The sequence below is a fragment of the Chiloscyllium plagiosum genome, chromosome 1 (genome assembly GCF_004010195.1).
Source record: "Chiloscyllium plagiosum isolate BGI_BamShark_2017 chromosome 1, ASM401019v2, whole genome shotgun sequence".
NCBI classification, from domain to species: domain Eukaryota; kingdom Metazoa; phylum Chordata; class Chondrichthyes; order Orectolobiformes; family Hemiscylliidae; genus Chiloscyllium; species Chiloscyllium plagiosum.
The window spans coordinates 43,580,613-43,596,132 of record NC_057710.1 but is presented as its reverse complement, the minus strand read 5'-3'; the positions used below and the strand labels follow the sequence as shown (position 1 = coordinate 43,596,132).

Below are 15,520 nucleotides of genomic sequence, written 5' to 3'. Positions count from 1 at the left end.
GTAAATACTGAAGCAAAGTACTCATTCAAGACCTCTCCTATCTCTTCTGACTCAATTTACAGTCTCCCACTACTGTCCTTGATCGGACCTACCCTCGTTCTCGTCATTCTCATGTTTCTCACATACGCATAAAAGGCCTTGGGGTTATCCTTGATCCTACCCGCCAAAGATTTTTCATGCCCTCTCTTAGCTCTCCTAATCCCTTTCTTCAGCTCCCTCCTGGCTATCCTGTATCCCTCCAACGCTCTGTCTGAACCTTGTTTCCTCAACCTTATGTAAGCCTCCTTCTTCCTTCTTACAAGACATTCAACCTCCGTCGCCAACCAAGGTTCCCTCACACGACCATCTCTTTCCTGCCTGACACGTCGTATCTGTTCCTTGAAAAAGTTTCACATTTCAACGACATCCTTCCCTGACAGTCTGTGTTCCCAATTTATGCTCCTCAGATCCTGTCTTGCAGCATTGTATTTACCCTTCCCCCAATTGTAAAACCTGCCCTGTTGCACGCACCTATCTCTCTCCATAACCAAGGTGAAAGTCACAGAATTGTGGTCACCATCACCAAAATGCTCACCCACTAACAAGCCCATCGCTTGTCCCGGTTTGTTACCAAGTACCAAATCCAATATGGCCTCCCCTCTGGTCGGACAATCTACATACTGAGTTAGAAAAGCTTCCTGGACACACTGCACAAACACTGACCCGTCCAATCTACTTTATCTAAAGAGCTTCCAATCAATATTTGGGAAGTTGAAATCGCCCATGACTACTACCCTGTGGCTTCTGCACCTTTCCAAACTCTGTTTCCCAATCTGTTTCTCCACATCTCTGCTGCTATTGGGGGGCCTATAGTAAACACCCAACAAGGTGACTGCTCCTTTCCTATTTCTGACTTCAGCCCATACTACCTCCAAAGGCAGATCCCCCTCGAACTGCCTTTCTGCAGCCGTTATACCATTTCTAATTAGTAACGCCACCCCCATCTCTTTTTTACCACCCCCCAATCTTACTGAAACATCTGTAACCAGGAACCTCCAACAAGTATTCCTGTGCCTCTATCTATCCACATTTCCGTAATGGCCACAACATCGTAGTCCCAAGTACCGATCCACGCCTTAAGTTCACCCGCCTTATTTCTGATACTCCTTGCATTGAAGTATACACACTTGAGCCCATCCCAGGATATTGGTGCCCTTGTGGTTCAGGTGCAACCCGTCCTGCTTGTACAGGTCCCACCTTCCCCAGAATGCAGTCCAATTGTCCAAATACCTGAAGCCCTCCCTCCTACACCATCCTTACAGCCACGTGTTCAACTGCACTCTCTCCCTATTCCTTGCCTCATTGTCACGTGGCACCGGCAACAACTCAGAGATGACGACTCTGTCCGTCCTAGTTTTTAGCTTCCAGCCTAACTTCCTGAGCTCCTGAATGACCTCCCCACTCCTCTTTCTACCTATGTCGTTGGTGCCAATGTGCACCACAACTTCTGACTGCACACCCTCCCCCTTAAGGATTCTGAAGACACGGTCCGAGACATCTCGGACCCTGGCACCCGGGAGGCAACAAACCATCCGAGAGTCTCGCCCTTCCAGCTGATGTAGCATCCTAGTAATTCTTTTCTTCACTCTTACTAGTTTAATAATATCCTTTCTATAACAGGGCACCCAGAGCTACATGCAGAGCCCCAACATCTTGTACAGCTGCAATAAGGCATCCCAACTCCTCTACTTAGTGCTCTGATTGATGAAAGCAAGCATGCTAAAGACTTTCTTCACCAGCCCGTCTACATGTGACTCCACTTTAAAAAAGCTAAGAACCTGTGCCCTTAGATCTCTTTGTTCTATAGCATTCCTCAGGGCCCCACCATTGACTGTGTAAGTGCTGCCGTGATTTGACCCATCAAAATGCACCACATTGTATTTATCTAAATTAAATTCCATCCTCTATTCCTCAGCCCACGAGCTCAGTTGATCAAGATCTCACTGCATTCCCATATAACCTTCTTCACTGTCCACTCTACCACCAATTTTGGTGTCATCTACAAGCTTACTAACCATACCTTCTAAATTCTCATCCAAATTGTTTGTATAAATGACAAATAACATTGGACCCAGTACCGATCCCTGTTGCATGCCGCTGGACACAGGCCTCTATTCTGAAGAACAACCCTCTACCACTATCCTCTGTTTTCTACCATCAAGCTATTTTTGTATCAAATTGGCTGTCTGTCTCTGGATCCCATGAGATTTAACCTTAGTCAACAACCCACTATGCGGTACCTTGTCAAAGGCCTTGCTAACGTCATGTAAATAATATCTACCACACTGCCCTCATCAACTTTCTTGGTCACCCCTTCAAAAAACTCAATCAACTCAATACATTTATTCAACATTTCTGAAAAGACAATGGAAGCTGTGCCTTTGAATATTTTAAGGCAGAGGTGGATTGATTCTTGATAATAAAGGTATGAAAAGTCATTTGGTAGGTGAAAATATGGATTATAGGTTACAATTAGTCATAATGGTCTTAAATGGTAGAGCAAGCTTCAGGGACTGAATGATCTATTCTTGCTCCTCGTTTGAACGTTCAAAGAGAAGTAGAAACGATGAATAAGGTCCTTCCTGGAGAAGAAAGGAGTGTCATAATTTGTGGGCGGCACGGTAGCACAGTGGTTAGCACTGCTGCCTCACAGCGCCAGAGACCCGGGTTCAATTCCCACCTCAGGCGACTGACTGTGTGGAGTTTCACATTCTCCCCGTGTCTGTGTGGGTTTCCTCCAGGTGCTCCGGTTTCCTCCTACAGTCCAAAAATGTGCAGGTTAGGTGAATTGGCCATGTTAAATTGTCTGTAGTGTTAGGGGCAGGGGTAAATGAAGGGGAATGGGTTTGGGTGGGTTGCGCTTCGGCAGGCCGGTGTGGATTTGTTGGTCCAAAGGGCCTGTTTCCACACTAAGTAATCTAATCTAATCTAATCAAGTAAAAGCCCGACTAAGAAAGTTACTATTAACAATTCTCAAAACTCAGTCACACTAAGAAAGACTATAAGGAGTACATACACAAGTTTACAATGTCTGTCAATACATTGTAGATATTGTAAATGCTGTAAATGTAGTGAATTAATTGTCTTGAGCTACAAGTACAAAGGCATTTGGGATAATGATATTGTAAGAAAGAAAATGTGGCCTGAAAATGCTGAGGACTGTATGCTTAATATTCAAGTGTATTCAGAAAAGGGAGTCAAATGTAGAGTTGAACTAAATAACAAAGAGATTATTGGAAAGGAAAGATGTACTGGAGGATAAAAGACAAACTTAATTTGGTTAGAGTTAAAAAGGTGTGTGATTAAGCTGCTGGGCATCTTCTGTAGGTCTTCAAAATAGTGTGACAGGGCTGGAGGAACAAATCTGCAGGGAAAGCTATAAGATGTCCAATAATTATAGAATGATAATATTAATTACTTAATATTAATAAAGATATTGTTACAGTAAGGATAGGAGGATGATGAAATTTCTGAAGAATTGTAAAGACTATATCTTTTCATTTTCTTGTATTTTTAATTGTGGACTAAAATGGGGGCAAGAGCAAGAATTGTGAAAGGAATTGCTGCACTTTTTAAAGGCAAGCTCCAGTTATTCCATGTGTTATTTGCTCTGCTGTTTGTTCAACTGATGGTGTTGAAGTTTAATGCAGACGAGCTGGCACCAGGGTGTATACAAAATAGGATTCAGCCAGCAACAAGTAGCTGATTTGGTCTGTGGGGTGGTGACCACTTGTCTTCTGCCTCCCAGGTACAGGTCATTCTGCTATAGCATGCATTTTGTCCGTATGGATTGGTGAATTGTGGAAGTTGTTTGGATAATGCGAACTTTCTACTGAATGGCTATAGCAATTTTCTACTAACGATCTTCTACAGCGTGATTTTCCACAGTTGTTTTCTATAGTGCGAGGTTGCAGAGGAACACAACTGTTGCATTATAGCAGAACAACTGTAGTTGATCAGCTTATGGGTGTGAATGAGACAGCTATAAACCTTTGGACCATCAAAAGGGAAAGCAATGCCCTTTACTTAAGTGCTTTTATTACCTAAAGACTGAAGAAAGCTAGTTTATTTTCCATCACCACTTGCTGTAAACTTGCTTTTAACCAAAGGTCAGAGACTTTCTAAGTTGTGAACCAGTCACTCTGTCCCTCCAATACAGTAGTGAAAGTATTTGGAAAAGAGCTAGATCAAGGAACACCAAGCTCTGACAAGGCAAAAGGATCATCTCAACTACACCTGGGGACAAGCCTTCCCAGCTTTTTCTTTCCTTCTACCCACATTGCAAGGATGCCTACCTTGAAGAAATTCTCCTCCTCTCTCCACCAGAATCTCAGTGAGTCTCTCTCTCTCACTGCAACTCTTTGCTACCTTCTCCCCAGCCCCACCCCCTCCCATTAATCTCTCCATCATGGAGGCTCCCTGCTTCAGTTCTGTGAAGGGCTTTTGCCCGAAACGTCAATTTTCCTGCTCCTCGGATGCTGCCTGCCCTGTTGTGCTTTTTTAACACCACTCTAATCTAGACTCTGATTTCAATAATCTGCAGTCCTCACTTTTGCCCATTTTTTTCCCCCTGTCAGCATCTAAGTATAGTGGAGTTTAAAAAGGGAGTTAAGAGTTTGAACTAGTATAGTAAGTTCAGTTGATTACCAATAGTTATTATTTATTATAAATAAGCTCTCATCCCCAGCATCTGCAGTCCTCACTTTCTCCTAATATTCTGGGGACCTGAGTTTGCTATGGCATATTATGGAATCTATAGTTAAGAGATTAATGATAACTATGAATCTATTGTCAATTATTGGAAAGTTCCATATGGTTCATCAATATTCTTTAGGGAATGAAACTGTCATCTTTACCTGGTCTGGTCTGTGACTCCAGACCTATAGCCATGTGGCTGATTCTTAACTGCCTTCTTGGCAATTAAGTATGAGCGATAAATGCTGACCTAGCCAGTAACACCCTCACCAGGTGAATGAATAATAAATAAAAGAAAGCCTGGTCCATGCTTCCTGCTAATATGAGTCATAAATTTCAGGTAACTCGAGGATTTTACGTAATTTGATAACAGTCTTTAGCTTTTGTGATGATTCTGAAAACAGTGAGGCTGAATTTACAGGGAGGCATGGCAGTACATTCAAGAGACTTTCCTGTACATTATTGGACCAATAATGAAGGAAGCATTGTTATTAGTCAGGAAATGGTATTGGGGAAATTGATGGGATTAAACCCAGCTAAGTCCCCAGGACTTGATGCTTTGCATCTGAGAATGCTTAAGGAAGTGGCCCTAGAAATAATGGATATATTGGTAATCATTTTGCAGCATTCTGTAGATTCTGAAAGAGTTCCAGTGGGCTGGAGGGTAGCTAATGTAACTCCACTCCCTTTAAAACAAAAGGCGGGAGAGAGAAAGTAGGGAATTATAGGGCAGTTCACCTGACATCGGTGGTAGGAAAAATGCTGAAGTCAATCATTAAGGATGTCATAACTGAGCATTTGGAAAGCAGTGACAAAATCAGTCCAAGTCAACATGGATTGACGAAAGGGAAATCATGCTTGACAAATCTTCGGAAATTCTTTGGGTATGTGACCAGTAAAGTAGTCAATGGTGAATCAGTTGATGTTGTTTATCTGGACTATCAAAAGGCTTTTCTGAAAACGTGTTGCTGGAAAAGCGCAGCAGGTCAGGCAGCATCCAAGGAACTTTCAGGCATAAGCCCTTCTTCAGGAAGGTTCCACACAAGAGATTAGTAAGCAAAAGCAAAGCTCATGTTATTGGAAGTAATGTGTTGACATGGTTAAAGAGCAAGTTAGGAAGCAGAGAGTTGGAATAAATGGGTCCTTTTCAGAGTGGTAGGCAGTGATGAATGGGGTGCCACAGGGTTCAGTGCTGGGACCTCAGCTGTTCACAATATATATTAATGATTTGGACAAAGGAATTGAATGCAGTATCTCAATTTCCAAATGACACTAAGCTGACTGGAGGATGCTAAGTTTATGGTGACTTGGACAGACTGGTTGATTGGGCAAATACTTGGCAAATACAATATAATGCGGATAAGTGTGAGGTTATCCACTTTATTCGCAAAAACAAGAAAACAGCTTATTATCTGAATGGTGGCAGTTTAAGAAAAGGTGAGGTGCTACGAAACCTGGATGTCATGGTGGAACATTCATTGAGGGTTGGCAGGTACAGCAGGCAGTGAGGAAAGCTAATGGCATGCTCTCTTTCATAGCCAGGGAATACCTTAAGTATTGTGTGCAGGTTTTGACCCCTAGTCTGAGGAAGGACATTCTTGCTATTGAGGGAGTCCCACTTCGCCAGACTGATGCCCGGGATGGCTGGACTGACATATGAGGAAAGACTGGAACGACTAGGTTGTACTCTCTGGAATTTAGAAGAATGAGGGGGATTCTCAAAGAAACATGAAATCCGGATGGGTCTGGACCGGTTAGATGCCGGAAGAATGTTTCTAATGTTGGGGAAGTCTAGAACTAGGAATCACAGTCTAAGAATACGGGTTGAGCCATTCAGGATTGAAATAAAGAAGAAATTCATCATTTAGAGTTGTGAACCTGTGGAATTCTCTCCCACAGAAACCTGTTGGGGCCAGTTCATTAGATATATTCGAGAGGGAGTTTGACATGGCCCTTGCAGTTAAAAAGATCAAGGAGTATGGGGCGAGGGCTTGAATGAGATACTGAGATTGCATGACCAGCCATGATCATATTGAATGGTGGTGTAGGCTCGAAGGGCCGAATGGCTTACTCCTGCACTTATTTTCTGTGTTTCTATTCCTGGATCTGTTCCTGGAGAAAGCTGGACCAAGTAGAACAAGTGCATGTGTGGGAACACTTGATCAAAAGTGGTCTTAACCCATTTTGAAGAATGGTCACTGGACCCGAACCATTAACTCTGATTTCTCTTTTGCTAAGATTTTCCAGCAATTTCTGCTTTTGTTTCAGATTTCCAGCATCCACAGTTCTTTCAGTTTTTTAACATAATCAGGATGGGAAGGGTCTACCATCAGATAGAAGATACAAAAGTTTGAAAATGAGTATGAATAGATTTAAGAGCAGCTTCTTTCCCACTGTTATCAGACTTATGAATGGACCTGTCATATATTAGCCATTGGCCTTGATTTTTATGTCCTCTTTGTCTACAGGAGTAGTGCCAGAAGACTGGAGGATAGCAAATGTGGTTCCCTTGTTCACTGTACTGCGCTGTATTCTTCTATGTTCTATGTTCTATATTAGAGTTGATCTTTCACTTACCCTCTTAATAGCTGTAACACTACATATTGCATTCTGTTCTATTACTCTGATGTAGATTAAGTAGTGTATGATTTGCATGGATAGCACGTAAAACAATACTTTTCACTGTATCTCAGTACGTGACAATAATAAATCAAATAAAATCAATAGAGATTTATAAAAACATGAGAGGCATAAATAAGGTGAATAGCAAAGATCTTTTGCCTCAGGTAGGGTGTTCAAAACTAGACTGCATATTTTTAAGGTGAGAGGAGAAAGATTTAAAAGGTACCTGAAGGGCAACATTTTCACACAAAGGATTGTACATATGTGAAATGAACTGTCAAAGGAAGTGGTAGATGCAGGTACAATTACAACATTTAGAAGACATTTGAACACCTAGATGAATAGGAAAGATTTGGAGCGATGTGGGCCAAACACTGGTAAGTTTGGAAGACTTGGTCGACATGGACGAGTTGGACAAAGGGTCTGTTTCCATGCTGTATGACTCCTGAGCTCAGCTTGCTTAGTAACCTTCTTTTACTTAATCTTTATATGATCTCTGCCTCTGGAACTACCCTTTAGTGACATCTTCCTTATTTCAAGCAGGTGAAGATTCTTCCCTTTACAAGGATTAACAGGATATCCTAAAGGTTTGGAGCATCCAGTTCTTGTCATTTCTGTGATTTCGGTAGGAATTAGGACAAATCTACAATAGTTCTATCCTGAACTCAGCTTTTAATACTTTTAGTTATATGCTCTAATTGTTTTAGGAAATGGCCATTATGCTTTTCTGAGCCAAAATATTTCTGAATGATAATATTGAATAAATTAGATACATATATTGATGTTCTGAAGAAGGGTCTTTCAGAGGCCTATGGCTAGCAATGTGCCTCAGTGATTGGTGCTGCGTTCACTGCTTTTTGTCATTTAGATAAATGATTTAGAAGTGATATAGGAGATATGGTTAGTAGAGTCGCAGATGGACATGGGAGTGAAGAAGGCAGTTGGTATGCTTGCCTTTATTGGTCAGTGCATTGGTTATATGAGTGGCGATGTCATGTTGCGGCTATACAGAACATTGATTAGGCCATTTTTGGACTATTGTGTGCAATTCTGGTCCTCTGCTACAGGAAAGATGTTAAACTTGAAAGAGTTCAGAAAAGATTTATAAGGATGTTGCCAGGTTTGGAAGATTTGAGCTGTGGGGAGAGTGTGAATAGGCGGGGGCTGCTTTTCTGGAGCGTTCGAGGCTGAGGGGTGAACTTACAGAGGTTTATAAAATCATAAAGGGCACAGATAGAGTGAATAATCAAAGTCTTTTCCAAGGGTAGGGGAGTCAAATACCAAAGGGCACAGATTTAAGGTGAGTGGGAAAGGTTTAAAATGAACCTAAAGGGCAACCTTTTTATGAAGCGGGTGGTACGTGTATGGAATGAGCTGCCAGAGAAAGTGGTGGAGGCTGGTACAATTGCAATGTTTAAAAGGTATCCCTTATTGGGTTTGTATTATAGACCCCCTAATAGTCAGAGGGAAATTCAGAAACAAACTTGTAAGGGGATCTCAGCTATCTGTAAGAATAATAGCATGGTTATGGTAGGGGATTTTAACTTTTCAAACGTTGACTGGGACTGCCATAGTGTTAAAGGTTTAGGTGGAGAGGAATTTCTTAAGTGCGTACAAGACAACATTCTAATTCAGTATGTGGATGTACCTACAAGAGAAGGTGCAAAACTTGACCTACTCTTGGGAAATAAGGCAGGGCAGGTGACTGAGGTGTCAGTGGGGGAGCACTTTGGGGCCAGCGACCATAATTCTATTTGTTTTAAAATAGTGATGGAAAAGGATAGACCAGATCTAAAAGTTGAAGTTCTAAATTGGAGAAAGGCCAATTTTGACAGTATTGGGCAAGAACTTTCAAAAGCTGATTGGAGGCAAATGTGCACTGGAAAATGGGAAGCCTTCAGTAATGAGATAACAAGAATCCAAAGAAAGTATATTCCTGTCGGGGTAAAAAGAAAGACTGGTAGGTATAGGGAATGCTGGATGACTCAAGAAATTAAGGGTGTGGTTAAGAAAAAGAAGGAAGCATATGTCAGGTATAGACAGGTTAGATCGAGTGAATTCTTAGAAGAGTATAAAAAAAGTAGGAGCATACTGAAGAGGGAAATCAGGAGGGCAAAACGGGGACATGAGATAGCTTTGGCAAATAGAATTAAGGAGAATCCAAAGTGTTTTTACAAATATATTAAGGACAAAAGGGTAACTAGGGAGAGAATAGGCCTGAAGAAGGTCTTATGCCCGAAATGTCGATTCTCCTGTTCCTTGGAAGCTACCTGACCTGCTGCGCTTTGCCAGCAACACATTTTTCAGGAGAGAAAAGAATAGTAAGGCGGCCTTTGTGTGGAGCCACAGAAAATGGGGGAGATACTAAATGAATGTTTTGCAACAGTATTTACTGTGGAAAAGGATATGGAAGATATAGACTGTAGGGAAATAGATGATGATATCTTGCAAAATGTTCAGATTACAGAGGAGGAAGTGCTGGATGTCTTGAAACGGTTAAAAGTGGATACATCCCCAGGACCTGGTCAGATGTACCCGAGAACTCTGTGGGAAGCCAGAGAAGTGATTGCTGGGCCTCTTCCTGAGATATTTGTATCATCAATAGTCACAGGTGAGGTGCCGAAAGACTGGAGGTTGGCATACGTGGTGCCACTGTTTAAGAAGGGCGGTAAAGACAAGCCAGGGAACAATAGACCGGTGGGCCTGACCTCGGCGGTGGGCAGGTTGTTGGAGAAAATCCTGAGGGACAGGATGTACATGTATTTGGAAAGGCAAGGATTGATTTGGGATAGTCAACATGGCTTTGTGTGTGGGAAATCATGTCTCAGAAACTTGATTGGGTTTCTTGAAGAAGTAACAAATAAGATTGATGAGGGCAGAGCAGTCAATGTGATCTATATGGACTTCAGTAAGGCGTTCGACAAGATTCCCCATGGGAGACTGATTAGCAAGCTTAGATCTCATGAAATACAGGGAGAACTAGCCATTTGGATACAGAACTGGCTCAAAGGTCGAAGACAGAGGGTGGTGGTGGAGGGTTGTTTTTCAGACTGGAGGCTTGTGACCAGTGGAGTGCCACAAGAATTGGCGCTGGGCCCCTCTACTTTTTGTCATTTACATAAATGATTTGGATGCGAGCATAAGAGGTACAATTAGTAAGTTTGCAGATGACACCAACATTGGAGGTATCGTGGACAGCGAAGAGGTTTACCTCAGATTACAACAGGATCTGGACCAGATGGGCCAATAGGCTGAGAAGTGGCAGATGGAGTTTAATTCAGATAAATGTGAGGTGCTGCATTTTAGGAAAGCAAATCTTAGCAGGACTTACACACTTAATGGTAAGGTCCTAGGGAGTGTTGCTGAACAAAGAGACCTTGGAGTGCAGGTTCATAGCTCCTTGAAGGTGGAGTCGCAGTTAGATACGATAGTGAAGAAGGCGTTTGGTATGCTTTCCGTTATTGGTCAAGAGTATTGAGTACAGGAGTTGGGAGGTCATGTTGCGGCTGTACAGGTCATTGGTTAGGCCACTGTTGGAATATTGCCTGCAATTCTGGTCTCCTTCCTACCGGAAAGATGTTGTGAAACTTGAAAGGGTTCAGAAAAGATTTACAAGTTGCCAGGGTTGGAGGATCTGAGCTACAAGGAGGTGCTGAACAGGTTGGGGCTGTTTTCCCTAGAGTGTCGGAGGCTGAGGGGTGACCTTATAGAGGTTTACAAAATTATGAGGGGCATGGATAGAATAAATAGGCATACCTGGGGTCGGGGAGTCCAGAACTAGAGGGCATAGATTTGGAGTGAGCGGGGCAAGATATAAAAGAGACCTAACTTTTTCACACAGAGGGTGGTACATGTATGGAATGAGCTGCCAGAGGAAATGGTGGAGGCTGGTACAATTGCAACATTTAAAAGGCATCTGGATGGGTATATGAATAAGAAGAGTTTGGAGGGATATGGGCCGGGTGCTGGCAGGTGGGACTAGATTGGGTTGGGATATCTGGTCGGCATGGACGGGTTGGACCAAAGGGTCTGTTTCCATGCTGTATATCTGTATGAGTCTATGTCTCTCTGAGGAATCTGGATGGGTGCATGAATAGGAAGAGTTTGGAAGGATATGAGCCAAATGCTAACAAATGGGACTAGATCAATTTAGGATATCTGATTGGCATGGATGAGTTAGACTGAAGGTTCTGTTTCCATACTCTACAATTCTATGACTCAAGTGTCGCTGGACCTGAAATGTTAACTCTGATTTCTCTTCACAGATGCTGCCAGACCTGCTGAGATTTTCCAGCAGTTTCTGTTTTTGTTTTATACGGTGATGATATTTTGCCAATTGTCAGTGTTGTAAGATCTACTTATAAGTTGTAACCATCTTTGAAAAATATATTTTTTTGTTACAGATTATTTCATTTCTAGAGGTAAGATTTAATAAAAACAACCAGCATTCATCTAGCCCCATTAATGCAAACGAACTGCCCAAGACACTTGGCAGAAATACAGACTCAAAAATTGACACCAAGCTGAAGAATTAAACTATTGGGAGATGTCTAAGAACTGAATTAAAAAGGTCAGATTTAAGGAGGTTTTCAAGGACGAAAGATAGGTGGAAATGGCAGAGGGAATTAGGGAGGGAATTGTCTTTAATAGAAAATAAACTTAATGAAATCTGTCACCATTCATGAGAATTTCAGCCAAAGTTACTAAGAAATCCATGTCAATAGAGTTTGAATCTGAATGATGTGGAAAGTATGATTTCATAATTCCTAACAAACCTTAGTTACAAATCGGGAAGAGCAAAGGCTTAGGGCCTAGTTAACAATGCAAAGCACTGTGCTTTACTCTTGACCAGCACTGATTGTCCTTTGCATCTTGACTCATTAATTAGCACTCTCAACTGAGTTAAAATTTGGTGTTATTCAAGAATCTCTACAGACTTTAGTACATAATCTTGACAGACATTTTAACATACTACTGAAGGAATCTCAACACTGCAGTACTCCCACAATACTGATGTACGTATCAGCCTCAGTTTTGAAATTTAAACAGAAGCCTGAAATGTCTGCTCAGCGCAAGGAGTTTGAATACTAAATGTTGTTGCTTTTAATCAGAATCTTTCAAAGTCAGTTCATTCTGAATTAAAGGTCAGTTTTTTTTTAATCAGTCAGATTTTGTGGTTTCCATGTACAGTTGACCTTATGACTAGATGCTCCTTTCTGTATGTTGTTGTAGGTCTTGGCTTGGATTCCACCAAACTCCCCCCTCAGAACAGCCAATCTGACTGGCCTGAGTTAAAAAGAATTTTTACAGAAGCATTTGCTGCAAAGAGCCAAGAACACTGGACCAAGATCTTTGATGGAACTGATGCTTGTGTTACTCCTGTTTTGTCTTTCCAAGAAGCTTTCAGTCATCCACACAATCGAGAAAGGGGATCTTTTATTACTGCTCAGGATGGACAAGTCAGCCCGAGACCAGCTCCGGTCCTGTCCCGGACCCCAGCCATTGTCAGCTTGGAAAGGGATCCACGAGTGGGAGAGCACACACAACTTGTGTTGGCCGAGCATGGTTTCACAAAAGAGCAGATAAATAAACTCGAGTCTGCTGGTGTTATTGAATGCAATAGATCAAAATCTAATTTGTAACAGAAACTATTATGTTTTATTTCACAATATTATAATAATCAAATTTTGTGCCTGAGTGGTATTTGAATTATTTCATTTTCAAAAAAATGAATTTTATTTTTCTCATTAAATTTTAAAAATTGAATCAATTGCTATCAAACATAAGCATTTACACAAAACAAATTAATTTTTTACATTTTCAATAAGTATTGAAATTAAACGAACATGAGACTCATTTCAGCATGCCTCGACGTAGAATTTCTTTCAAATAGCTGCAATTTTTCCATTGCCAAACAGCCAACAATTGTAAGTAGAAAGCACACAGTTGTTGCCACTTGGCCCAGTGCCGTATGACCTGCCGTATCTTCAAATAGGAGACCAAAGAGCTATTTGGAGCCCGCATTGCTGATACAGCTGTACTTCAAGAAACCAGGTCCGCGTGAAACTTGAACCTGCTGAATTGATCACAAACCAACAGGATGTGGTGATAAAAAATATGGACCTGAATAGAGAACCCAGGAACAGCCGTTTCCCATTTATCCCTCAAGCATTGCTCTCCTTTTAGACCTGATCACGCCACATTCCTTTCCTGATCTGATAGAAAATGGATCAAAGGCTCAATACTGGGGTTTCCTCAGTGTCACCATTTAGATTACTGTATACTTGATATTTGCCCGCATTTGGATGTAAAGTAACACTTTTAAATAATCTAACTCTTATGTAATAGCCAGCTTCTAAAATTGTACCTTTTTTGGTGAAACTTTCTTTAAGAGGTTTGATTGTGGGATGTGGGCATCCCTAAACCACCACCATTGGTTTCTCTCTCTCTCTCTCTCAAAGAGACTGTGAAGCAAACTGGTCATGTCGAGGAAATAGATGCTGGAGGAAACATTGCTCAGGTCAGCTGACAGACTGGAGAGGATTCCGTGGTTTCAGCAATCAGCAACTTCATCCAGGTGCGTGGGGAGAAACAGAAGCAAAGAATTGCCCAGAGACTGCAGTGCAGTGAGTCATGTGACCATCTGGCTGCCTCTTTGGGCACGTTTGCAGGGAGAGTCAGGGTCACCTGGAGAGGTGTGCTCTCCATCGTCCTAGACGTTGGTCCTCAGGGCTGAAAGCATGGCGTTAGGGTAATAGAGAACCTGGTGTGCACTGCAGGGCCTGTGCCCGAAACGTTGAATCTCCTGTTCCCTGGATGCTGCCTGACCTGCTGTGCTGTTCCAGCAATAAAGTTTCAACTCCTGTCCTCACAAGGAGACAAAGAGGTGACAGGAAGAATCCAGTTGGAGGAGAAACGACATATATGTCCTCAAATGTCTCCACTCAGGACACTCCAGAGGCAGCCAAGTCCTCTATCTCTAACCTGTCTGCATCCCACTTGCTGAAATAGAAGTGACAAACCTCCAGGGTTGACATGCTCTATTGCCAGCTGTGGAACTATGGATTACACTAGGATGTAGTGTAAGGCACTAACTTATGAATGGCAAAATATGCTTAACAAATAAACTGGAGCTTAAAAAAATTACCCCTCCCTAACTCCCTGCCAAATATTCCAAACATTGCTCAGCCTTTGGAGTCAATAGGCCTTCCTGGCACTGGTTGCAGTCCCATTCCATGACCAGGTTCTAGAGCTGTCAGAGGTTTTGGAGGCACTAGCCTATCAGCAGTTCCACATAATGCGTCTTCTTCCTATTCAATCAGAAATTTCACACTGCACAAACTCATTGAACTGTCTTGCTGTGTGTTCTGACTATGCAGCAGGCGTCTAGGCCTGTGGGCTCACGTCTGACATTCTTTCTGCCCTTATGTGGCAATAAAACTGTTTAAAAACGTAGGTTAAAAACAATGACTGCAGATTGCTGGAAACCAGATTCTGGATTAGTGGTGCTGGAAGAGCACAGCAGTTCAGGCAGCATCCAAGGAGCAGCGAAATCTGTTTAAAAACGTAGACAAATGAATACTCATCTCTCCCAGCTATGACAAATATGTACAGCATATGCCATTCCTAACCCTAACCGTATGCTTTTTCATCTGCTCTTCCGAAACGTTATATTTTAAGATATCACCATGAAAAGATATGCATGATTTTATATAAAGTAAGGAAAATAAACTCCAGAAGATAAACTCGTGATTTCATAAGGTTGGCAATTGTGGTGAGGAGGTTAGGTGAATTTGGAACCTTTTGTTAAAGACACAAAATTTCAATGGGATTTGTGCCTCACATAGAGTCATAGAGGTGTACAGTACGGATACAGACCCTTCGATCCAACGTTTCCATGCCGACCAGATATCTCAACCCAATCTAGTCCCACCTGCCAGCACCCGGCCCATATCCCTCCAAACCCTTCCTATTCAGAAACCCATCCAAATGCCTCTTAAATGTTGCAATTGTACCAGCCTCCACCACATCCTCTGGCAGTTCATTCCATACATGTATCACCCTCTGCATGAAAAAGTTGCCCCTTAGGTCTCTTTTATATCTTTCCCCTCTCACCCTAAACCTATGCCCTCTAGTTCTGGACTTCCCGACCCCAGAGAAAAGA

General features: G+C 42.1%; 1 protein-coding gene across 1 annotated transcript in view; it reads left to right on the top strand.

Annotated features, from left to right (window-relative positions):
* Positions 1-13,212, top strand: part of amacr (alpha-methylacyl-CoA racemase) — a 52,736-nt gene extending 39,524 nt beyond the window's left edge. The window contains exon 4 of the mRNA XM_043681004.1: positions 12,589-13,212. Coding sequence (XP_043536939.1) covers positions 12,589-12,998 — 410 coding nt within the window. The 3' untranslated portion in view covers positions 12,999-13,212. The remainder of the gene's footprint in view (positions 1-12,588) is intronic.
* The last annotated feature ends 2,308 nt before the right edge of the window (positions 13,213-15,520 follow it).